General features: G+C 45.7%; 1 protein-coding gene and 1 long non-coding RNA gene across 13 annotated transcripts in view; one reads left to right on the top strand and one right to left on the bottom strand.

Annotated features, from left to right (window-relative positions):
* The window catches only part of MAP2K4 (mitogen-activated protein kinase kinase 4), a 181,933-nt gene that overhangs the window by 18,718 nt on the left and 136,760 nt on the right, over window positions 1-26,455 (bottom strand). For all 12 annotated transcript variants that reach the window (XM_039500947.1, XM_039500952.1, XM_039500941.1 and 9 more), the window contains 2 exons: window positions 22,972-23,023; window positions 18,934-19,061 (listed from right to left, as the gene is read on the bottom strand). In XM_039500947.1, the coding sequence (XP_039356881.1) occupies window positions 18,934-19,061; window positions 22,972-23,023 (180 nt within the window). The remainder of the gene's footprint in view (window positions 1-18,933; window positions 19,062-22,971; window positions 23,024-26,455) is intronic.
* LOC120383190 lies at window positions 12,041-13,642 on the top strand. The gene is made up of 2 exons (XR_005588370.1): window positions 12,041-12,439; window positions 13,458-13,642. It is a non-coding gene; the product is annotated as an uncharacterized LOC120383190 (long non-coding RNA).

Genomic DNA, 26,455 nt, shown 5'->3' with positions numbered 1-26,455 from the left:
GACTTTAGCAAAGTCTCCCACAGTATTCTTGCCAGCAAGTTAAAAAAAATATGGACTGGATGAATGGACTATAAGATGGATAGAAAGCTGGCAAGATCGTTGGGCTCACCGGGTAGTGATCAATGACTTGATGTCTAGTTGGCAGCTGGTATCAAGCGGAATGCCCCAGGGGTCGGTCCTGGGGCTGGTTTTGTTCAACATCTTCATTAATGATCTGGATGATGGGATGGACTGCAACCTCAGTAAGTTTGCGGATGACACTAAGCTGGGGGGAGAGGTAGATATGCTGGAGGGTAGGGATAGGGTCCAGAGTGTTCTAGACAAATTGGAGGATTGGGCCCAAAAAAATCTGATGAGGTTCAACAAGGACAAGTGCAGAAACCCATGCACTGCTACAGGCTAGGGACTGACTGGCTAAGCAGTAGTTCTGCAGAAAAGGACCTGGGAATTATGGTGGATGAGAAGCTGGATATGAGTCAACAGTGTGCCCTTCTTGCCAAGAAGGCTAACGACATATTTGGCTGCATTAGTAGGAGTGTTGCCAGCAGATCAGGGGAAGTGATTATTTCCCTCTATTCGGCAATGGTGAGGCCAAATCTGGAGTACTGCATCCAGTTTTGGGCTCCCCACTATAGAAAAGATGTGGACAAATTGGAGAGAGTCCAGCGGAGGGCAATGAAAATTATTAGGGGGCTGGGGCACATGACTTATGAGGAGAGGCTGAGGGAACTGGGCTTATTTAGTATGCAGAAGAGAAGAGTGAGGGGGATTTGATAGCAGCCTTCAACTCTCTGAAAGGAAGTTCGAAAGAGAATGAAGCTAGGCTGTTCTCAGTGGTGGCAGATGACAGAACAAGAAGCAGTGGTCTCAAGTTGCAGTGGGGAAGCTCTAGGTTGGATATTAGGAAAAACTATTTCACTAGGAGGGTGGTGAAGCACTGGAATGGGTTACCTAGGGAGGTGGTAGAATCTTCATCCTTAGAGGTTTTTAAGGCCTGGCTTGATAAAGCCCTGGCTGGGATGATTTAGTTGGGGATTGGTCCTGCTTTGAGCAGGGACTAGATGACCTCCTGAGGTCTCTTCCAACCCTAATCTTCTATGATTCTATGAGGCGGTTTAAGTATGTCTAAGTTCTTAGTGCAAGGACTCGCCTGACATGGACAGAGTCAGGGAGGGATCCTTTCTTCTGGGAGCAGATTTTGAAGAGAATCTGTCCTTGTGCTTGTGAGTGTGCCCCTTACTCTCATAAGAAGCCCTGAGAAGGGATTTGTTAGGCTTAGAGTTGTAGACTCAGCTCCTGAGCTTGTGCTCAGAGGGCTTAGCTTGGTGTACATGACGGTCTCTCTGGCCCAGCTCTGAGTGGGGTCTCATGGCCTTCTCCATGAGATGTTCTCTTAGCAGAGCTCTTAACCCTCATGGGTTCAAGGAGGGAAGGAGCAACCGACACTGCAATTAGTAAGAACTGAGCATCACCAAGGCAGTAAAGGTAGCACTGGTGTTTGTCGCTCACTGAAAAGGAAGGGGGAACAGGGTATGCAGTTCTTCAACCCTGGGATTCTGGGGATAGTACTTGTCTGTGGGGAAAAAACTCCCCAAGGCAGGGAAAAACTAACTCAGCTATACTATGCGATATACTAAAAACTATCAATACTAAGAACTATTTACAATATATTTTTATGGTTTAAGTTGAGGGAGCTATGGACACACAAGGCTGTGCATTGGTAAGAAGAAACTGGAGAGGTGTTGGTCTGCCTTTATACCCTCGGTTCAGAGCATGAAACTGCGCATTTGCAGACCAGTGGATACTATTTGCTAGAAATCTCTGGACTCTGGCATATGGTGCGCATGCATATTCATGTGTGGAATACACATAGAAACCAATACTTGAAGAAGAATCTTCATTTTTACATGCCTGGCTGGTGTGTCTTGTTCACATATTCAGGATCATACTGACCAGCAGATTTGGGGTCAGGAAAGAATTTTTCCCCAGTCAGATTGGCTGTGACCTTGGGAGTGTTTTGCCTTCCTCCGCAGCATGGGGCATGGTTCGCCTTCTGGGATCCTATGGGCATATCTCACCATATCAATTTCCATCAAAGAAAGATAGGTTTAAGTACCTACAGAGCAAGGCTCAGTTTTAACTGAGGAGAATGCAGGATGAGTGGTGGGAGAGGAAAGTTGAAGAAGTTCGGCATTATGCAGATCCAAACAAGGCAAAGATGTTCTTTGACTCTCTCAAAGCAGTCTACAGACCATCTAAATCTGGCACAGCCCCCTTGAAGTCGACAGATGGCACAACTCTCATCAAAGACAGGGAGGGAATGGTACAGAGATGAGCTGAACACTTCAATAGTCTACTCAATAGACCATCCACAGTTGATTTGCATGTCCTTGATCATTCACCTGAGAAACCCATCAAAGAGGATCTCGATCTCCTCCATCAGTTGAGGAAGTTATGAAAGCCATCAAACAACTGAACTCTGGAAAAGCCTCTGGAAAGGATGGTATTCCAGCAGAACTGTACAAAGTATCAGGCCCCAAGGCCATCCAGGTATTTCATGACATCTTAAGTAGCATTTGGGAGGAAGAAGAAATGCCACAAGACTTCAAAGATGCTATTATCGTATCACTGTTAAAAAACAAAGGCAGGAAAGCTGACTGCGGAATCTACAGAGGCATTGCTCTCCGCTGTACAGCAGGGAAAATCCTAGCTCACATTCTATTGAACAGACTCATTATAAAAATATCTGAGGAGAATCTGCCAGAAGCACAGTGTGGTTTCAGACCATGTCATAGTACTATGGACATGATCTTTGTTGTAAGGCAGGTCCAGGAAAAAATGTTTAGAGCAGAACATGGACCTGTATGCAGTTTTCATCGATTTGACCAAAGCTTTTGATACGGTGAACAGAGAGAGTCTATGGGCTATTCTACATAAACTGGGCTGCGCTAGAAGGTTCATACAAATCACCCATCTGTTTCATGACCACATGACAGTGCAAGTGCTCACCAGTGTTGACTTTTCTGATGTGTTCGGAATCTCGAATGGAGTGAAGCGAGGCTGCATACTTGTTCCAGTGCTGTTCAACTTGTTCTTTGCCTGTGTCCTCAACCATGCCACAAGGGACTTGGATCAGGGGATATACACCCGCTATCGACTTGATGGCTCCCTCTTTGATCTTCGAAGATTCAATGCTAAGACCAAGACGCTGGAGAGGCACTTTTTGCAGATGACTGCGCCTTGATGGCTCATAGACATGATGACCTTCAGGTCATTGTTGATAGATTTTTCTGAAGCATCCCAGCTATTTGGCCTCACCATCAGTCTCAGGAAGACAGAGGTCTTCTTCCAACCAGCACCTCATTCCAATGCCCCAGCACCAGCCATCTTCATCCAAGGCACACAGCTGAAAAATGTGGATCAGTTCAAGTTTTTGGGCAGCACTATCTCAAGTGCTGGTTTCCTTGATAAGGAAATTTCCTCCAGAATTAGTAAAGCCAGCCAGGCCCTGGGCCAACTCTGAACAAAAGTCCTTAACCAACACAACATTAGCCAAATCGAAGATCTATAGTGCAGTGCTTCTAACATCTCTCCTGTGTGGATCTGAGATGTGGACTCTTTATAGATGTCACATTCAGCTCAATAACGAGCATTCGCTGGCAGGACAGAATGACCAATATTAAGGTCCTTGAAAGAGCAAACACAACCAGTGGTGTGGAAATGTTACTGAGAGCACAACTTAGGTGGACTGGACATGTCATCACTGTCTCCCATAACAGATCTTGTATTGGGAGCTGAGTCAGGGCAAAAGAAAGAAGGGTTGTCCATATAGGCGCTTCAAAGATAATCTGAAGAGCAGTCTCCAGTAACCTGTCATCAATCCTAAAGAACTTGAGCAAATGGCTCAGAATAGGACACACTGATCTCTGACATGATCAGCATATAATGGGTTTGAGCAGGATCGACAAATTCATCTCCAGGCTGCATGTGAAAGGCGCCACAGACTTGCATCATCAAGCATCATAAATACAGGCTTCCCATGCCTTCAGTGCAGCTGACTCTGTGCATCAGGATTCAGACTTCAAGTCATATGCGTAGCCATAGACGAGAACTGCGACAATATCATCATCAACGTCAGCGACGGACTACCAACCAACCATCTTGGTGAAATGTAAAGGCTTGTGATATACAGGAGGTCGGAATAGACACTCTAATGGCCCCTTCGGCTTTAATTGCTATGAAAGCATGAAAGGGAAGGAGCCAGCACCATGTGACCAGCCAGATCTCCACAGGCCACTGGCAAGTGCCCCATGGACCACAGTGTGAGTTCCTCTAATATGGGGTGGAGAGACCATCACCCTGGCCCATGATATGACACCTGTGTAGCTCGAAAACATTTTTTGCTGCCTTATCCCATTACTAACTCATTTCACATTTGCAGCCCACTGTCACGTGTGGGTGTGTCTCAGCCATTGCCACTTCCAGATCCCTCCCTCACCTTGACGTGCTGCAGCTGCATAGGCTATTTTCCAGAGTCCAGCTGCAGCTGCAACATAGCTACACTGGTTCAAACCTTGAGCACAGAGAGGGGAAATAGCAATTTGCACTGCTGGTGCTTAGCCCAATATCTAGCAGCTCCGTGTCTGAGATGTGATAGCTGCATTTCCAATGTTGGTAGCCTCTCTTAGGGCCTTTGTATTATTCTTCTGTCCTAATTAGTGTTCATAGCACTACCTAATTCACTAACTCCTGCCAAAGTTCATTAATGTTTTTACTTCCATTTCTAGATAATAGCGGCTATATATATTAAATGAGACTGGACTAACAACAATGCCTTACTGAACACTCTCCCAGCCTCAATACTTTGCTATTTATTTGCTTATGATTTGCCAGACAGCTTTCAATGACATGACACTGTTTCAATCTAAATCAATTTGAATGAATTTTTCAATTAAGTTTCCACAAGGCACCATGTGAAAGGCTTTACTAATATCTAACTCTGGTGTTTTGCCCACCAGCCTGTCACCCATTCTTTTGTAATTCAGTCAAGAGGCAATCACGTTTGTCCAGATTAGTTCTTCATAAAATCATGCTGCTTACGGCTCATGGCTCCATTATTATCTGTACATTTAATTATTTTTGTCTCTTAATATTTGTTCCATTATTTTACTGAGGAAAGAAATTAAACTGAAAGGCAAAAATTTCTAATATCATTCTTCATTCCTTTTCCAAAAAATGGAGAAAAACAAACACAGAACAGACTCTTCTTTCAGAAACTGTCATGAGAAAAATAAGTTCTTTTACTGAATCATTTTATACCTCTGAATTCTGAAGCTAAGAGATGGAGAGTGCGTGACAGAGCAAGAGAAAACACGAAGAGGGAGTCTGGAGCTGAGCGGGAGTAAGGTGCATATTGGAACGTAATGATTAAGGGAGGAAGGAACTGATTAACAGAGATCATCCAAAAACCTCAATAACTAATTAACAGGCCTCTGCACAGAGATGAGTCCTTGGCAGAGCAGAGTATCTCGACACTCACATGCTCCAATACGTGAGAAGACATTCCCCTGTGAGAAGCAAACACTCTTTAAAACAATGGCTATTGGAGCACCCAAGGTAGACTGATATAGAGCATACACAATCCTCCTGCTTATAAATCAGGTGCATGAAGAATATCAACTCAAGTTGCTCCCTGCTCTGGAAGAAAACATGGAGAGGCCTGATCAGAAGTAAAAGTCTCTGAAAGATAAAAAGGAATAAAAACTTTATCAAGAAGGTATTTTCAACTGATCAGGAACATTAGCCCAAAAGATTCAGAAAGACACGGAAAACTGAAACTGCAATCAACAGCTAGAAGATGAAAGAATGTGATATTAAAGAAGAGCAGAAGAGAAACAGTGATAAAGTCATAGACACTCTTCTCCCTACAGGACCGAGAAGCAAACAGCCATGGAAGAGACTTACACCAAAAAGGAGCCTCCTGGAAAGAAAGAGATCACACATTACTCTAATGAGTGAGTGACTTGGACCTAGATATCTGTGGCACAGTTACAGGGAAAACTGGATGGAAGACTGCTGTCAAATGGCCAAAATAAGGATGATAAAAGATTCTGGGAAATTCCCATATGGACTCCCAATGAAATAAGATTCAACGCAGTTACACTCCAGGGACCCAGAAAAAGAGCTGAAGACAACACTGATGACTTCATAGACATCCTTCCAATGCCAAGTGCGAGTGAAGAAATGAAAAGGCTGAGGCAGAGGTCATCCAATGGACACTGTAAAGAAGCAGGGTTTGGATACATCAAACATGGGAATATCTTCTGAAATGAGACCTTGTTGCCATTTGACAGACTCCATTTAAGCAGAAGAGGAACCAGCATTCTGTCTTCAAATTTAGCAGAGCTGTTGCTCCCTCTTCAACCCACATTTCCTCCCAGGACCAAGTGCCTATATAAACACATGCATCTGTATGTGTAACCCAGCTGTAAAGTTACAGACACCTCTCTACAAAGTGTTGGTTTGTTGCACATAACTATGCAATTAAGATATATTATTGGAAAATGCAATCCTCAAAACGTGAGTTCTTCTGATTCTTAGTGGTTACAGAGTCAGGGAACATTACACTGCACACACTGTAAATTCAACAATCTTTTTATATAGCACAAAAAACTCACCTCTCTTCCTAACCCACCAGCCACTGTAAATTGACGGACAGTAAATGCAAGGGAAGTCACCATAAAGATCTAAAATGTACTCATTTAAAAGCAGGAGCAGATCTGTAAGTGAATGGCGCATTTTAACCCTTCTTTCCTTGTAAAAACAGGAGCAGATGGGTGTGAGATGCAAGCTGTCTACCTCCATGGGATACTCCCTCCTCTGCCCTCTCAGAGACATTTAGCACACGGCTGAAGACAGCTCAGACTGAAGGTTGGGGATTTCCCGGATTCTGACAGATGATCAGATCAAAATGAAGCACTGCATACCAAGAACTGTCGTCCTGCAGGACACAGCTGTTTGTGGGGCTTGCTGTATGTCTCAGTGTACAATTATCTGCACCTTATTTGGCTGTAAGCCATAGTGAGGATTCTCCTGGTATAAACACCAATCTGAATGGTTCCAAGACCTCTGCAATACTCTAACACAGACGGGATATCAACCTCCCATCTGCCTGTGTGCTAGGTCATTATGCTGTTATTTTAACAGCAGATCCTGTACTAAATGTTTATCTGTTTAGAAACTGTCAAGACAAAAGTATTTAGGGCCCCCCGGGAATTAACCATTAACATGGCTTTATCACTTGTATCACAGCTTCATTTGAGAGATTTCAGGGAAACTACTGAAGATATGCATTTGTCACTGTCCGAATGACTCAGCTCCTGCAAGGATTCCTGACTAAAGCCACAGAAAGGGAGGGGGCAATATTTCTGAACATGCAGATGGCAGGATTATGCAATGTCTAAGAAAACAGTTTTTAGAACCATAAATAACTAGCTCTGGAAATTACTGTGTTGTTTAGCCAGGACGTCTAGGAAAAATGCTAGCACCCACTCTTCATGCAAATGCAACATCCTTATACTGGACTATTTTAAAGCTGAGCCATGCATTGTTCCTGTAAGGAACTTCTCACATAAAATTTTCTTTTACAAGGAAAACTGGAGACTAAACAGAATAGGAAGTAGGTGTCCTCAGAGCAAAGTTTATTATTTATTAATGATCTGGAAAAGTGGGGAGCAGTGAGCTGGCAAAGTAAGTAGACAGCGCAATATTATTTCAGTCGATTGGGACTAGAACAGACAGCTAGGAACTTCAGAGGAACCTAACAGTGTTGAGTGATTGGGCAACATGAGTGTAGGTGAAAGGAAGAATTTTCACAGATCATACACCTTACTGGGTTCTTCTTACTGGAAAGACACTTGGGTGTCACTGTGGGCAGATCAATGCCTGTATGTAAATCCGCAGTATGCCATCATGTTGATTCTTGTGCTCAATTTCAAGTTCCCCTGAGCCAATGCCTCATCTAGCTGATAAGGTTAAGGCACACCAGTTTCATACCCAACAGTACACAAGCTACTCCTGCAGGAATTCTGAGCCACTGTGCAATGCAGAATTTATGCAGAATTAATGTTCTGTGCAGAATTTCATTTTCCCCCCACACAATTGGTGCTCCAGAGCAGCTGGCCACCACTAGGGGCTGCTGGGCCCTGCAGAGCCTGGCTCCCCAGCTTGCAAATAGAGGACATTTCCAGGGGGAGAAGGAGCTGGAGGGTTCCCAACAGCTGAAATTCCCTGCAGGCCCTGAAGAAAGGAGACAGTGTGCAGGAAATTCAATACAAGCCTGAGATCCAGCATCAGGCTCTCTCTCTGTCTGGATCCCTGGGCTTGGAGGGGGGCATACAGGTGTCTGGCCCTGCAACTGGGCTCTGGGGGGAGGGGTTGTGGGCGTCTGGGTCAGGGATGTCCCACAGCTGGACTCTGGGGGGAGGGTGTGAAGGTGTCTGGGCCAGGGGTCTCCCAAATACCCCCTCCAGTGTCCCCAAAATATCCCTCCCAGTACACACACACACACACCCTCCAGCACCCCCCAACTGTAACCCCTACAGCTCCTCGTGCCCCCGGCAGTGTCCTCTATTTGCAAACCTCTGTATAGTAACCCTATGGGGCTAGAGTAAAAAAATGAGAATCAACAAAAAGACCGAGGGGCAGAGTTTTCCCCCAAGATGTGTCCAGCTGGCACGTGTGACACATCCAGACTGAGGCGCCCAACGAAAGCATAACAGGAACTGAGTTGTCATAGGGGTTTCTCTGCTCCTTGGGGAATCTTTTTTGTTGTCTGTATTGTTACAGACATACTTGCTGACAGGTATTTTGAAATAATTACCAAAATAATTGAAACTGGAGTGATTATGTTATATTGCAGAATTTTAAAATATTGTGTGTAGAATTTTTAAATTTTTGGCATAGAATTCTCCCAGGAGTAACAAGCATCACTCAGTTCTATTCACTCCATTTCAAAAAGACTGCAGAAGAAGCAGAGGGAGGGGCCCAATGACAGGAGAAAAAAATGATTTACTGGCCTGGAAAAACTTCTTTAGGAAAAGAGCCTGAAAAGACTGGGACTGCTTTGATCTCAAAATACAAAAGCAAGGGGATATTAAATGAAATTGAAAAGCATCAAATGTCATACTGACAATAAGAAATACATTTAATGTGAAATACAATTAACTTGTTGAACTCACTGCTACAAGAAGTAAAGGCTGAAATTTCAAAAGCAACTAAGTGACTTAGGAGACTGAGCTCCATTTTCAGAAGTGATCTAGGCACTTAGGAGCCTAGAACTCACTGGAAGCCAGTGCGACTTAGCCTCTGCGTACGACTTTACTGCAATTAAACATTCACAACTGCCCCACGTCAGCTGCCTCGGGCTTGCGGGGCTCAGGCTACAGGGCTCTTTAATTGTGGTATAGATGTTCAGGCTCATGCTAGACCTGGGCTCTGGGACCCTCCACCCTCATGGGTCCCAGAGCCTGAGCTCCAGCCCAAGCCTAAATGTCCGCACTGCAATTTTACAGCCCTGCAGCCTGAGCCATGTGAGCCTGAGTGCAAACATGGGCCAGCTGCCAGCATTTAACTGCAGTGTAGACGTACCCTTCAAGGCTTGGGTGCACAAAAGGAGCTAGGCGCCTTTGATTCTGTTATAGGTGCCGAAGTCCTGCCTTTGGGACCACTGCAATGCACAAAGCTCCAGCTGCAGTGGCACAGCAGCCAGCAAACAGAGCTGTAAACAGGGGAGTTTCAGAGGGAGTTCTGTTGGAGGAGCAGGACTAACAGGTTTTAGGTGGGAAGGCTATGACTGACACAGAGGCAGTAGTGAAAGATACAATGAGGATGACTGGATGTGGAAGCTGCGGCATGTATATGATCCTGGAGGGGGTACCAGGAAAGAGTTTTGTCTGCATGAAGTGCCGCCTGATAGAGCTGATGGAAGAAAAGATCCGAGGACTGGAGATGCAGGTGGAAACTCTGGTAGAGTTTAGAAGGGAGTCCGAGCAGATGATGGAGCAAAGATATGAGGAGTCTGAAGGGATAAGCTCAGACTTGCAGATGGAAGCAAGACCAAAGAATTCTGAGGAGAGACTGCTGGGTGAGGAAAGTGGTCGATGGAAGCATGTGACTAAGAGAACCAGGCAGAGGAAAAGACGAGCCAGTGAAGGAGAAATAGAGCTCAGGAACAGGTTTGCAGAGTTGGAAAATGAAGAAGGGGCAAAGCAGGTGGTCGCTGAAGGTGAAAGGGCAAGGAAAAAGAGAAGAGCGGCTAGTCCTATAGGAAGAGGGGAAGAGTCAATGGAGACAACACCAAGTATGAACCCCAGGAGGAGGAGAAGGACCTCGGAGTATTGGTTGATCATAGGATGACTATGAGCCGCCAATGTGATATGGCCGTTAAAAAAGCTAATGCAATTTTAGGATGCATCAGGCGAGGTATTTCCAGCAAAGATAAGGAGGTGTTAGTACCATTATACAAGGCACTGGTGAGGCCTCATCTGGAATACTGTATGCAGTTCTGGTCTCCCATGTTTAAGAAGGATGAATTCAAACTGGAACAGGTACAGAGAAGGCGTGAAAGGAGACTCAAAGAGCTTGTTTAGCCTAACCAAAAGAAGACTGAGGGGGGATAAATATTAGGGAGGGAGAGGAATTATTTAAGCTTAGTACCAATGTGGACACAAGAACAAATGGATATAAACTGGACACTAGGAAGTTTAGACTTGAAATTAGACGAAGGTTTCTAACCATTATAGGAGTGAAGTTCTGGAACAGCCTTCCAAGGGGAGTAGTGGGGGCAAAAGACATATCTGGCTTTAAGACTAAGCTTGATAAGTTTATGGTGGGGATGGTATGATGGGATAGCCTAATTTTGGCAATCATTTGGCAATTGAGCTTTGATTATCAGGAAATTTTACAGCCCTGCAGCCTGAGCCATGTGAGCCTGAGTGCAAACATGGGCCAGCTGCCAGCATTTAATTGCAGTGTAGACGTACCCTTCAAGGCTTGGGTGCACAAAAGTAGCTAGGCGCCTTTGATTCTGTTATAGGTGCCGAAGTCCTGCCTTTGGGACCACTGCAATGCACAAAGCTCCAGCTGCAGTGGCACAGCAGCCAGCTGTATTGAAGTCCTACAATTTGAGGACTTCAATAACTCAGACATAGGCTAAGGGTTTGCTACAGGAGTGGATGGGTGAGATTGTGTGGCCTGCGTTGTGCAGAAGGTCAGATTAGATGATCATAATGGTCCCTTCTGACCTTAAAGTCTATGAGTCTATGAGAATCTTGTAGGTGCCTAAACTCACTCGGCCCTTAAGACTTTGCAGTAAAAGTTCCCTTGATGCCTATGTTTCTGTCCCTGGGCAGGCACAGCTGCTTCCTTGTGGGCATCCAAGCGCTAATCTCCTGCCAGGGCCCCCCGCCCATCCCAGATTTTCACACTTGCTCTCTGTCACCATATCTCCAGAACATGTAGGTCAGGATGGGGGACTTTATTGTAGAGAGCACGGGCTCTGAAAAGGACTTAAGAGTCATGGTGAATAACTGAACATGAGATCGCAGTGCAATGCTGTGGCTAAGAGAGCTAACACAGTCCTTGGATGTATAAACCAGGGAATATTTAGTTGGAGTAGGGAGATAGTATCATCTCTGGTGAGACCACTGCCAGATACCGTGTCTAATTCTAGTGTGCACGTTTTAGAAAAGATGTTTAACAATTGGAAAGGGTTCAGGAAAGAGCCATACAACAAACAATTCTAGGTCTGGAAAACCGACGTGAGTGAGAGACGTAAGGAGCTCGATCTTTTTAGCTTATCAAAGAGAAGTTTAAGAAGTAAGCCTATGTTTAAGAGAGCTAAATACCTTCACGTTACCTGAGCCAGCTATCCTTTACAGAGCCCTGAGCCAGACTGTGATGCAGCAGTGACATCATCACAGCCATGGCCAGTACTGACACATTAGCCCAGCAGACAGAGGTGTGATGTGCCAATGACTTCACAGAGCTTAGCACAGCCCCAGCTAGTGCTCAGGAGGCAGCGATTGCAGGGGGCTGGGGGCTGTCATGTTAGCCCAGTACCTGGGGCTGTGCTGAGGCGGTGACTTCCTAGAGCCTTGCATCACTTGACATCACCCAACAAGCAGGCTTCTATGGAGTGAGGACGTCACAGAGGCCCATGAGCCTTGAACTAACCCCAGCGGGAAAAACTATGGTGAAGACGGTGACTTTACCAAGGTCTCTATGCCTACTACTCATGTCCACACTGCAAAAAGATGTTGGAAAACTGGAAAGGATCAGAACGGAGCCAGAAGAACAATTTGAGATCTGGAAAGCCTGCCTTACAGTGAGAGACTTCAGAAGCTCAGTCTGTTTACCTTATCCAAGAGAAAGTTAAGAGGTGACTTGATCACAGTTTGTAACTACCTAGAGAAAAGTTGTGGATGATCATTCTGATCGTGGCTAGCACTCTATAGCACCTTGGATTCCTGAGTGAGCGCGGGGACCAAAGGGAAGGCTTTGCACCTCTCTGATGCTGGGGCAGGCAGGAGACAGAGAGGACTGAGTAGCAGGTTAGAGAAGCCTGCGGAAAGCCCTAGCTTGCCCTCCCTGCCTCCCACTGCCATAATCCCTATGGGCATCAGTGTACTAGGGGATCCCTGGGGTGCAGGATATCTTGGCCATGCCTTCTCCTTCTGCCCTTGATCTACCACAGAACACCCTCTATGCCACAGGAATACTGGGGTGGCACAGAGCTGGAACAGTTGGCTTTGTGCCCATCTCAGGGGCCTGCTGGGTTGGTGCAATTCACTTGGTGGAGCCGTACAGTTCCTTGGCGCCAGCCTACCTTCAGCCCTCTTTGTACACACAGCAGGTGCACACCGACCTTGCACAGGGCAAACTCACCTGTACAGGAGGGGAGTCTCCCTGCAAGGATCCCGGTCAAGTCTCCCTGACCCTGACTCTCTGCCTCCCTCTAGTTTCAACATATTTTTTTAAAAGGATTGGCCAATCCAAAGATAAAAGCCACTTTGTGAAACCAGTTCAGGTGGCTGAGGGACATCAATGAAAAACTCAAAGCCACAAGAATTACAGCGTAAAGGCATGTACCTACATCCATCACCCTCTCTCTCTCTCTCACACACACACACACACACACACACACACACACTCCTTCTCTCTCTCACACACCCACTCTCTCATTCAGACAGGAAACAAACCCTAGACAGCTGCAGTAACCAAGGTCATGCCCAGGTACCCTTAATCCTGCCCTCTGTGTAATGCCAATGTTCCTGTGGTATTACTCCTTATGTCCCACTGTTTCTGGTTTCGAATCTGGCATTATTCCCCTTTAGGAACCTTCACCAGTTCTTTGAAAGTAGTGAATATCCCCACTAACATGTGCTCCGTGCTCTCAGTGTTTAGATGTAACCTCCTACTGCCTACGTATCAGTGAATAACAGCTCATCTGGGCTCAGTCATTGTCCCGCCAGTTTGGGAGCTGGAGCTGCATGAACCCATGTGCCTAAATCATGTGGATGCTGCTGGGTTGTTTCCCAGCCTTAATTCACATTAAAGGAATGTGAACCATATGAAAACTCTATACTTCTTGTTCACGTCATAATATAGGCTCTGTTTATTGACTTGCACTGCCTTTGTAGAGTAGCTGTCCCTAGGAGCCAATTTTTAAACACTCTGCACCTGACTCCCAGTAACAGAGAAACGTCTTTTCTCTGCAAAGCTCACACCTTGCCCTAAGTGATAAGGCGCTTTGGTCTGAATGGCCTGTTCACACATGTGGCTGGTCACAGCTCTTGCTCCTTTTGTATAAATTCTCTCCCCAGCCAACCATCTAAAAGTACAGGATGGAAACAACGTTCCTGGTTTCTTCCCCAGAAAGAGAGATGTGGGGCAAGTGAAGTGCAGACATGACCTAACTGTCTGCTGTGGAAGCTGTTCAGTGTGGGCTATGCACCAAGTGATGTAATGAGCTAAGTTTAGACAGGAGAGGTCCCACGCTGGGATAACCTCATCAACATTTTTAGCTTATGAATGAGTAAGCAGAGGTATGTTCTCAGCCTAAACCACTGAAGTATGTGAGTGACATCACCAGCATGCCTTTGACAGAAAGGGTTTGCTCAGAGCTCAGGAATCTCTTGAGTTATTCTCTACGCTGCTTGTGTCAGATGCAGGGAACCATGCCATGAAACTCAGACTGGGATGTCTCCCCCTGAGGCTATTTGCACGTGTCTTAGTTCCTGCTAAAACACATTTACTTAATCATAAAGCTATTTCTGGCTGCCCGACGTCAGAGAAATAGCAATCATTTAATTCAAAAGCATCTGAGGGGATTTAACTGTATGATGTACAATCAAGAAACAGCCTGACTGCTCTGTTAAGTGAACGACTGAGCCCAAAGAGAACCTGGTCATCAGATCAGGAGTGTGAAGCTGCTGCAGATCAAATATAGAGTCTCGCTGCAGCCAATGCTGCTGCTCTGTCTGCACAAATGGATCACAGAGCTCAGACACCATGAAGTCTCTCCCACGTACATGCACATGGAGATTCATGTGAAGCACAGTACAGAGGCAGCATTATTACAAGTCTTAGGAATTCCCCCTTTCAGTGCTTGTGCTGAACTCTATCATACCCAGAGTGTTAGCTATTTGAATGCAGTGATAGAGCTTCCACATGGTCAGGAAGATTTTCCTTGTTGGAGGAGAAATGAGTTGCTGCAGACAGAGATAATGAATCCTAGTCTCATTTATCTCTCAAAGGTATTTCTGATGCATCTTGCACTGCAGTGTCTAATAGTGTAGACTAGTTGGCAAACGCAAAGGGCATGTGATAAGTAACAGATACAACATCAAGTAACAGATACAACATCCAACTGCAGAAAATCAGCTTTGTATCCACACCCCCAGCCAGATCACTCCCTCTCACATTGCTACACCTGCCCCCTTGTTGCAAAATCTGTTGCTGTGTAGCTATCCCCTTGCACATCCCCTGACCTTGATAGCTTTGCAACAAGAAAAGACCACCACCTTAATTTAGGTGTCAAAAACTCTCCCTCTCAACAGAAGTGTGATGACTGGATCAGTCTGTCAAGAATTCATGCTTGCTATAGGATTGCTATAGGATTGTTTCACTGGAATTAAGAAAACCATGTCTTTGTTCCCTTTAAGAATGAGGTTTTGAACCTGTGGCCCTCAAGACTCTAAACTACAGTCCTCAAAGGGGACAAATCAACAGAAAAAGCAGCATGGGGCACTGCCTCCCTAGCTGCCTCTCTCTGAAACCCCAGGAGCAGTTCCAGAGTGAGCCGAGTGTGCTCTGAGCAGCTGCTGTTCTTTCTCTGAGGCCTGCTGCATCACTGGGGTGGGAGGAGAGAAGTCTGGTTGCTCCATCGCCTGCCCCCATCAGGCTGCGTATCCCAGTGCAAGCAGGACAGGAGCTCGAGCCTAGGGAAGCCACTAGCAAAGAACAGCTTCCCTCCCCATAGCCCCCCAGGCAGCTCATGAAAGGGCAGGAAAAAGTGGGGCGACAGAAAGCCAAACTGTTCCAGTTCCAGCCCACGCAGACTACAGCTGCCTGGGTATTACTCTAATTTGCACCATCTGGCAGCAATGGCCTAGTGACCACATACAGTGTAGTGCAGCCACTCCCCACCCTGACCTGTGAGTCAGGGCCCATGGGGAAGCTGGCTAGGCTGGCCCCGCATCTCCATACCAGGGCAATCTCTAGCAGCGACTGGTGTCTGAGGGGCACAAAGGGAGCTAACCCAGACAGATACTCTTTCCCAAGCACTGATTGTGGCCCCTTTACCTTTTTATCCCAGGTTGAATGGCCCAGGCACCCCTGCGCCCTGTTGCGACTGACAAGAGACTTTCCAAGGGGAAAGACAATGAACACCCCAGAAGGGAAGGCCAAAGAGAGCTCTCCTGGGCAAACGTAAACACAGCAACTCGCACAGCCACTCAAGGTATCTGAGGAGACACAGCACTGGGATCTCCCCAGATATCAAGGGGGATGGGTTACCAGAAAATGAGAACAAGGGAGAGGAAAGGGAGACCCGGCACTGGGAAGCTTGAGGGCTAAAGGCAGAGTGAGGCCTGGTGATGATGGGGGGCTCTTAGCTCAGCCCATCTCGACACACTACTCATGGAAACATGTTGCAAACTGAACCATTCTAGATGAAGTCTCAACTCTTCAACCTCAAGGGCCTCTATTTGGATGCCCACTGTTCCTTTGTTTTGCATTTCCTATGTGGTTTTCTTCGAGAACAAAACACAAGTTTCTGCTTGTGGCAAGAGCATATTTTCCATTTCAATACAACAGCCACATGGAAAGCCAAAGAGACAGAAGCAAAGAATCCTTTTCAGCACTGGAAACTCAGACCCCGATCCTCTGCTGGTGTAAATCAACATGTCTCTGCTAACTTCAAGGGACCTATTAGGCTGGCTGACACCACAGGACGATCTAGCCCTTAGAGCCTCAATCCTCTACAGTTTAATTCAAAAAAACAAGTGCCTCTGGTGAATAATGGGACAGGGAGTCTTGCTCACTGAAGCACTGGCTCACAGGCAGTCAACGTCAGTAGCCATCCAATGTTGTTACGTCCGCTGGCTCTTCAGGAGCCTAGCTCCAATGCATAGGACTGTGTCAGTCCTTCCCTTTCCCCGTGGTCAGGTGCTCACAACACAAAAATGGCCACAACTGGCAGAGAACCCAAGGACTGAGTGGGAAGTGGAAACTAATGTCTTCCCACCTCCAGAAAGGGCCCCTCTTGGGAAAGCTTACATTGCTGTGGCCCTTGTTGTACCCACTTAGTAGACATCTATAAGACATCGGTCTCCAGAGATGCAGTCTAGTGCCTTGCAGTTGCTCTACATTAAATTACTTTCCAAAAGGAAAAAGGAATGAAATTTGAGCTGGCACACCCATTCCCAATTACAAGTCCCAGAAGTACAGGCTTGATCACAGAAACACTCTCAGATCCTGAACTCTGCCTAGGCTAGGGAGCATGACTGTAAACCCACCTCTACCATCATGCAGAACATTGGCTATGTTTCTGAAGTTTCCTGAAGCTTCCATTACACGCCCCCTTCCCCCCAGCAAACAGTCATTGAACCAAGTGAATACAAGGAAACCCAATGCCAGCATGCTGGCCACTCCCCCAAATTATATACCACGTGAAAGCTCTTAACAATGCAAACTACAGTCAATCATTTTGTCGCATTTAAAAAGTCAGCAAATGTGAAACTTCCGTCCTGACCTGATCCTAGAGAGCTAGACAGAGAACACAGAGGTGTATGTGAATCCTTCCCAACATACCTAGTGATGACAGAGAAGGAGTACGGCATCCATCCAGCCGTCCATGAGTTATAAAGGCAGCAGAGATACAACAAACATGCCTTATATCTTTAACAAGAGTGACCAAACCAGAGGCCTGGATTATGCTAACATTGTAACCACCTAAAAAAAGCCCATTGACTTCAACATAACAAAAAAGGGATGAGAAAACAATTACAGAACAAGTTACGGAACAGCTAGCCAGGTATAAAATGAGAGGGTAGCAGTGACCTGTGCAGAATGCCAGGAGATGGTGGAAGAGGATGAACGAGTGGACACAGATCCAGACTAACACGGCTACTCCTTTGATACGAGTGGACACAATTAATTTAGACAAAGAATGAGTGTTAAGGATGCAAGAAAGCACAGTGTGAAGCCCACTAGGATTCAGTGTGGTGAAAAGATGCAGTATGGAATCAAAAGTAGCAGTGATGGCCAAGATCGCTGTGGACAGGGTTTAATAATGGCGTGTACCGCAGGGATCAATACTAGCAATGATATCATTCAAGAGATTTATAAATAGGCAGGAAGGGGAGATCAATAGTTGGGTGGTAAATAAATGGTCAGACTTGGATCAGGAACAGCCCCGCATTCTGATTGGCTGAGGCAACCTCCTTTCAGTGTAATCCTCAGTCACTACTGTATGTAAATCCTTGCCTTCTGACTCGCTCAGAAGAAGATATTTAAAGAAAGAGTTTTTTTCAAAATGCTTAAAGACAAGCAGGTAAAGTTCTGTGTGACCCTTGGGCTGTGTCACATTCATCTCAGAAGAGCAATAGCCATGCACATAACCAGCCCCCAAGCACATAGCTCAAATAAAAATATGGATTGAGATTTTCAGAGCAGCCCAGGGAACGGAAAATATCCCTAAATCCACCAACTGCTTTGAAAATCACAATGATGGAATGAAGTGACTCTTCAAAAACTGCTACACAGATGGAGCCATTTCCATTCAGCTGCTACCCAGAATTGTATCTTCCGGATACGATTTGGAAATTTGGCTGTTTGACTCAATCACAATACTTATGAAAGATTTTGCTTTGTATTAATTATGACATAACCTCACAAAAACAGGTTCATTATAGACACAAAAACACTTCCTGATGAGTTTCCTTCTCTGTGCCATGCTGTTTATTTTCACATGCAAATTTGGTCCTGGTCGAAGATGCTGGAGCATGACGTTCTCGCTTTGTCCCAGAACAACAACAGCCCAGACAGCAGCAGTGTAAGTGCTGCTCAGACCCCCGGCAGATGTGGTTTGAGTCTCACCTTCATGGTCAGAAGGGAGCCCAGTCTCTGTGGCCTGTTTTGTCCTTGGCGCCCCTATTGAGGCTGTCAGCAAGACAGATCGCTGTAGATTTGCAATTGTTATTTTTGGTATGTGGATGCCCGCCCCTGGGGAACTCAACTGAGGCACAACTCAGCCAATGGGTGGGAATCACTACTGAGCTGGGCTTCACTTTAGCCTGAGCTCGAAGGCAAAAAGCTCCATATCCCGTGCCCATCCCAGCCCCCTTGACAACACTGTCAGATCCCACTTACTGCCATGTATGGTCTGCACCCAGCATCTCTTGTTTTTGCAATGGAGTCCACAAGTTGTCCACTAATGCCAAAGTCACAGAGTTTAATATTCCCATTTCTGTCCAGAAGAATATTGGAAGGTTTGATGTCTGTGAGTGAAAGAAAGAGAGAAACAGGTAAGTCATGGCTGGAGATCTCGATTTCAACAGCCATATGGCTGTGCAGTGACAGACACAGACATCAGAAAATCAGAGCTAAGGTTGAACACTCAGTGTCAACTCTGTCTCTTTAACATTTATGTCCAATGGTGAAGTCATCACATATTTCCCAAACACAGTACCTATCACTGTCTCATAGCCCCATCACAGAGATGTCTGGCAGTTTATGTTGGGATCAGTGGCTGGGAAAGTAGGAGGAGATACAGAGACTGTCCTGGTTCTGAAGTTCCTTCTGAAGACGCCTCATTAGTCACCGTGTTTGGCTCTTAATTAGCAAAAAACCTGTTTAGTGGCAGCTAAGGTTGTGGCAGGCCACATCCTGGGTTTTTTACAGCATGTGTACAAGAGGGCTGCACGCTTCACAGCGAACGTAGGCTGAGCAGTACACTCCCAGAGAAGGGGTCTCCACGGCAGCTGGGGCTGTGATGCCAGCTCAGACAGACATACCCATGTCAGCTTTGATCAAGCTTGTGCACTAAAACAGCCATGTAGCCGTGGCGGCACATGCCCATGCCGCTGTGACTACACTTCTATTTTTACTGCACCAGCTCATTCAAAGCTAGTGTGTGTATGTCTAATCAAGCTGGAAATTACACGTCCAACTCCAGTGTAGGTGTACCCACAATGAGCAGCAGTCCTGCTGCCCTGATCCCTTCCCACCCCCACTTGGTCCCTGCCTTTCCCAAGACTTGCTACCTCCATTTTGCCTTTTACTCCCCCACGTACCCAGGCTACCATTGTTCTCCATCCCTGCCCCTCTCCCACTCTAAAATCCTGCTCTGTACCATGGTCATCTCTCCTCTGGACTCCCAGAGACACTTTCTCCATGGCCTCACGCTCCCTTTGCCCAGCCAAAGGGCTGCTCAAATCCCCTTCCTGCCCTGTTACTCTGCTCAGGTCACTCACTTCTCCAGCTCTCTGCACTGCCCTCCCCGTGCCTCCTGCATCAAAGTCAGGCTTCTCCTTCTCTGCAAGGCCTTACACAGTTCCCCTGTAGCCTGCACCTTCTCCTGCTCTCTTCTCTCTCAGTCCCAGCCTCCCCACAACATCCCCCTTTGTAGCCTTCTCCCCATCACCTTCACGCTGCCTCCCATGACTCCCCTTCTGAGTGGAACAGTTTCCCCTCTTCCCAGAACAAGAGACTTGAGAAGTGTGCTGCTTGCCTGAAGCTAGAATTCAGGATGTGATGGGAGTGTCTGCCGAGACTGATCAAGCCCTCAGACCGCTACCCCTTCCTACTTCTCCACGTGGGCACCAATGATACTGCCAAGAATGGCCTTGAGTGGGTCACTGCAGACTATGTGGTTCTGAGAAGAAGGATAAAGGAGTTTGAGGCGCAAGTCATGTTCTCGTCCATCCTCCGTTTAAGGAAAAGGGCCAAGTAGGGACCATTGAATTGTGGAGGAAAATGCGTGGTTGCGCAGGTGGTGTCGGAGAGAGGGCTTTGGATTCTTCGACCATGAGATGTTGTTCCAGGAAGAAGGATTGCTAGGAAGAGATGGGATCCACCTAACGAAGAGAGGGAAGAGCATCTTCGCAGGCAGGCTTGCTAACCTAGTGAGGAGAGCTTTAAACTAGGTTTGCCGGGGGATGGTGATCTAAGCCCAGAGGTAAGTGGTGAAGTGGGATACTGGGTGGAAACACAAGGAGGAGGGTGCAACAGGGAGAGGCCTCCTGATCCATTCTGAGAAAGCAGGACAATTGGCTAGTTATCTTAGGTGCCTGTACACGAATGCAAGAAGCTTGGGAAACAAGCAGGAAGAATTGGAAATCCTGGCACAGTCAAGGAACTATGATGTGATTGGAATAACAGAGACTTGGTGGGATAACTCCCATGACTGGAGCACTGTCATGGATGGGTATAAACTGTTCAGGAAGGACAGGCGGGGGAGAAAAGGTGGAGGAGTTGCACTGTATGTAAGAGAGCAGTATGACTGCTCAGAGCTCCAGCATGAAACTGGAGAAAAGCCTGTTGAGAGTCTTTGGGCTAAGTTTAGAGGTGAGAGCAACAAGGGTGATGTCGTGGTGAGTGTCTGCTATAGACCACCAGACCAGGAGGATGAGGTAGACAAGGCTTTCTTTGGACAATTAACAGAAGTTTCCAGATCACAGGCCCTGGTTCTCATGTGGGACTTCAATCACCCTGACATGTGCTGGGAGAGCAATAAAGCAGTGTACAGACAATCTAGGAAGTTTCTGGGGACAACTTCCTGGTGCAAGTGTTGGAGGAACCAACTAGGGGCAGTGCTCCTCCTGACCTGCTGCTCATAAACAGGGAAGAATTGGAAGGGAAAGTAGAAGTGGGTGGCAACCTGAGCAGCACTGACCATGAGATGGTCGAGTTCAGGATCCTGACAAAAGGAAGAAAGGAGAGCAGCAGAATATAGACCCTGGACTTCAGAGAAGCAGACTTTGACTCCCTCATGGAACTGACAGGCAGGATCCTCAGGGAGGCTAATATGAGGGAGGAAGGAATCCAGGAGAGCCGGCTGTATTTTAAAGAAGCCTTACTGAGGACACAGGAACAAACTATTCCAATGTGCAGAAAGAATAGTAAATATGACAGGTGACCAGCTTGGCTTAACAGAGAAATCCTTGGTGAGCTTAAACACAAAAAGGAAGCTTACAAGAAGTGGAAACTTGGACAGATGACTAGGGAGGAGTATAAAAATATTGCTCGAGCATGCAGGGGTGTAATCACGTAGGCCAAAGCACAATTGGAGTTGCAGCTAGACGGCATGTGAAAGGGAACAAGAAGGGTTTCTAAAGATATGTTAGCAACAAGAAGAAGGTCAGGGAAAGTGTGGGACCCTTACTGAATGAGGGAGGCAACCTAGTGACAGATGATGTGGAAAAAGCTTAAGTATTCAATGCTTTTTTTTGCCTCGGTCTTCAAAGACAAAGTCAGTTCCCAGACTGCTGCACTGGGCAGCACAGTTTGGGGAGGAGGTGAGCAGCCCTCAGTGGTGAAAGAACAGGTTAAGGACTATTTAGAAAAGCTGGACATGCACAAGTCCATGGGTCCGGATCTAATTCATCCGAGGGTACTGAGGGAGTTGGCTGATGTGATTGCAGAGCCATTGGCTATTATCTTTGAAAACTTGTGGCGACTGGGGGAGGTCCCGGACAATTGAAAAAAGGCAAATATAGTGCCCATCTTTAAAAAAGGGAAGAAGAAGAATCTGGGGAACTACAGACCGGTCAGCCTCACTTCAGTCCCCAGAAAAATCATGGAGCAGGTCCTCAAGGAATCCATTTTGAAGCATCTGGAGGAGAGGAAGGTGATCAGGAACAGTCAACTTGGATTCAGCAAGGGCAAGTCATGCCTGACCAACCTGATTGCCTTATGTGATGAGATAACTGGCTCTGTGGGTATGGGGAAAGCGGTGGATGTGTTATACCTTGACTTTAGCAAAGCTTTTGATGTGGTCTCCCACAGTATTCTTGCCAGCAAGTTAAAAAAGTATGGATTGGATGAATGGACTATAAGGTGGATAGAAAGCTGACTATATTGTCCGGCTCAACAGGTAGTGATCAACGGCTCGATGTCTAGTTGGCAGCTGGCATCAAGTGGAGTGCCCCTGGGGTTGGTCCTGGGGCCGGTTTTGTTCAACATCTTTATTAATGATCTGGATGATGGGATGGATTGCACCCTCAGCAAGTTCGCGGATGACAGATTAGTATTATATAATTTGTAAAACACTATGGCGCTGTATAGATGTATGTTCTCATTATCTGCATTTACACACTTCAGATGTTAAGGGAGAATAAATTAATTTTTTGTAGTTAAGAGGAAAAATAATTGATAATTCCTTTGCAGAAGAGAAACCTACAAACTTACCTCTGTGAATGATTTTCAAGTTTTCTTTTAAGTGGTTTAGTGCTTTCACAGTCTAGGAGAAAAGAGGAGATTTTATGTATGAAAAATAAGTTACTACAATGAGACTCCGAGCCACAACAATAAAGAGGAACCTTAAGTATCTGAAGGGAAACAATGTAAAGTAAAGACCTCTATATCTGTCATCACAATATACATTTTGATAGGTTTCCACACCCCCTTTTTGGTGTACACCCACTCTCCAATCTCATTTTTGGACATATACACTTTTGCAATAGTGGTCATTTTGAATTTTTGTGGGGAGCATTAGGACTGCCTATGTGTGTGCTTTTTCACATTTACAGCCATTTTAAAGATTTTAAGAAAAAAATAGGCTTTTTACACATTTTAAATAAAGTTTAGTAAACAGAGGAATCAAATGTTAAGACATATATATGTTAACAGGCCTTTCTGTATATTGCATGTATTTTTTTTAAATAAAGGCATTATATATTAGAAATAAAACATGCATTTTTAGAAAAGAATGTTATGTACTTAGGTTGTTTAGAAATATAGATATTAAATATTAGTAACAGAACGTGTGTTTTAGAGAAAATAAAGTGGGGTAGGTTTTAATACAACACAAAGTGAGAGAGGCTGTAGAACAGCCAAGAAAAGCAAAAGCTGTTCAGCCTGTTACAAAAACAAAAAGAAAATAAACTCAGATAAACTGCAGAAAAGTTTTAAAACAACAGGAAAGGAAGAAAGCTTGTGTCACTGACCAAGAGGCAGAGGGAGAAGAAAGGCGCTTACCCTGGCAGCTGCTAACAGTCCACCAGTAATTCCAGGACAGTCAGCCTTGGACAAGCTATGCCTCTTGGCTGAGACAATCAGAAGCTATTCTTTAGACAAGACATAGAACTGCATTTTCCTCAACTAATCATAATGTCCCAGGAGGCGTGGCTTTTGACAGCTGTCTGTTCAGGTATAGAGATCTTTACTACTCACTCCCCAACTTAGCTCTGCTATTATAAATGATTTTGCAACACAGTGGGAAAGTGGTACTTTGCAAAGGCTAGTGGGGAACTGTGGTATGCAGGAAGAAAGCAGGACAGTATGGTTAAGAGCTAACACGGGGGCTCGACAACCCGTCCCTGTGCACCTCTGTGTACCTATCAGTTATGCGCTCACAGAGAGAAGAACCCAACACTCAGAACATTGTAAAAACATCTTCCTCGTCTCAGTCTGTGGGGCTAGTGAGGGAGGAGAATTTAGGGGGTAGTTCAATGTGCCCATAGAAAACCAATCTAAACCAAATCAAAACTAAAAACAACCAACAACACACCTTCCTTCCTGATGTAACCTCGGGCTTTATGGTAATAACAGGCTAGAGGAGGGATGGAGAACTTCGTATGTGCTACTCTCCCCTGCTATAGAGGAACAGTCAGAGAGGTATTTTAGTTCAGTTTTCACACTTCAGTTCCTTGGGCTCACACCTAAACCTGTGTTAGGCACCTCTAAATACAGATTTATGGACCTAATTTTAGTTACCCAAGTCTGAAAATTGGCTGGAGGAAAAACCACACACACTCAGAACTAGGACCGCACCTGAAATGCCAGAGGGCTGCAGTGCCAACAGCCACTGAGGCAGCAGGCTGCAATTCAGTCACCCTTTGAAAAAGGTGGGTTTTGGCACTAGTGGTGGAATGGCACTTTACTTACAAACTTCTGGTGCTACTGATGTCACTTTGATCTCTCTACTTTTCAATACCCCAACCCCCTTCCCTCAAGTACACACAAGACAATACTCTTGAGTACTGTGGATCATATGGACATGTTAACAATCTGTCTGTTAACAATCTGTCTATTTCTCTCAGTGTGGCTAATGAGGAACCTATTCCGACATTTCCAAAAGACAGGTCAGTAGAGCCCTACAAATCTGCAGATATCCGCGAACCATGTTTGTGGATGGTGAATTGGATGAGGATACAAATTTTGCATCCATGCAGGGCTCTAGGGATCAGGCCCAGCTAACTGCTATGATATTTCATGCATGCAGCTCCTGTTACCTAAGCTCTTATTCAGCAGCATCCAAGGACCTAACAAAATGATGATGCATATACATAGTGTTCTCCTGTCACTGTCCCACTGTTTTGCATGGCCTGTACCTTGGCACGTGTGTGTGGGGCGGGAGTTGGGGTGGGTTGTTTTTCCTTGTGTCACTGTTCTGTGCCTCTCTTGTGGAAGGCTGTTTGAAGAAGCCAGTTGTGTAATTGGCTGAGGTTCACTGACCTCCTGATTCCATTCAAATGAAGCATCAGTGCTCCTGGACCACAGGGGAAAGATTCAGAAGTTGCCAGCTGTTCCATGCAGTCAGCATGCCTCACACTGTGCCCACAAAGCAAGTGATGGGCATTAATGGTTCTATATAGCAATCTAACCATTGCTAGGGGTACTAAGGAGAAACCGTTCTCGCTCCATAGCAATAGGTGAAATGGAGTCTGTGTTGTCCACTCAGTTTTGGCCATCCCTCCAAAAGCTACAAACAAGTCCCAGAGGCCCTACACTGACAGGCTGGCTCTGGGGACAAGGAGATCCTGAGCTATCTTGCCTTAAACTCACAGGTGTCAAACACAGCTCCAAAAGCCGAACTTATTTTTGAGAATTTGCAGTAAAGGTAGCAGAACAGACAAAACCCTATGAGCTGGATACCCAGTGCCAGTCCCAGTATTGCATGGACACACCCCATCCCTTCTACTCTGCCCAGGACCGGTCTTCCCTTTGATTTTGGCAATACCTTTTCACTCCAAAGTTTACTGACATGGAGAATGTAACCAGGTGCAGAACTCTTACGTGCTCTGAAACTGCCTGATTAAAACACCCAAAGGTTAGGTTTTTCTCATGTCTCGGTGGCCAGTGGAGGTGGAAGAAATAGTCACAAGAAAATACAAAATGCCTGAAATTTGGATATTTTGTATTTCATTGAGGATTCAAAATCCATCCCATTTCTGTATGAAACTCTGGGGATAAAATATGATCATAGACACAAAAATATTTTCACTTCAAAAACTTGCACTTTTTCAATGATTTTTTTTCTAAATTACCATTTTAATTAATTCCAGATTCACTGAAAAACATGGGAGCAGCATGAAAAGAGGGCAAACCAGAAGAATTTGGCTCTCTGTTGGCCCTGCCCAGAACGAGAGCCTCCTGCCAGGCAATGAACCAGCTTAGGCTAGTGCCATCTGTTAATGTGACAATCTGGAGGGAGGGTTACTGGAATGCCAATGAACCAGAACCAAAAGACGGCCTTCGGATTCAGCTTGAATTTCAGGCAAAAGATTCTGGGGTGTCTTTATTCACTGAGGCCTCTCCCTCCAGGGCTGCTGGCTGCTTCTCCACCAAGTAATGGAGTTGAGTTATAATAATAAAGCAATGGTAAAACCAGAACCATAAAGATTCTACAGAATGCAAATAAATCAGAGGGAACAGAGCTAAAAAGTCAAAA

The sequence above is a fragment of the Mauremys reevesii genome, linkage group 15 (assembly GCF_016161935.1).
Source record: "Mauremys reevesii isolate NIE-2019 linkage group 15, ASM1616193v1, whole genome shotgun sequence".
Classification (NCBI taxonomy): domain Eukaryota; kingdom Metazoa; phylum Chordata; order Testudines; family Geoemydidae; genus Mauremys; species Mauremys reevesii.
Note: the sequence above shows the minus strand (reverse complement) of the source record. Positions and strands in the feature narration are given on the sequence as shown.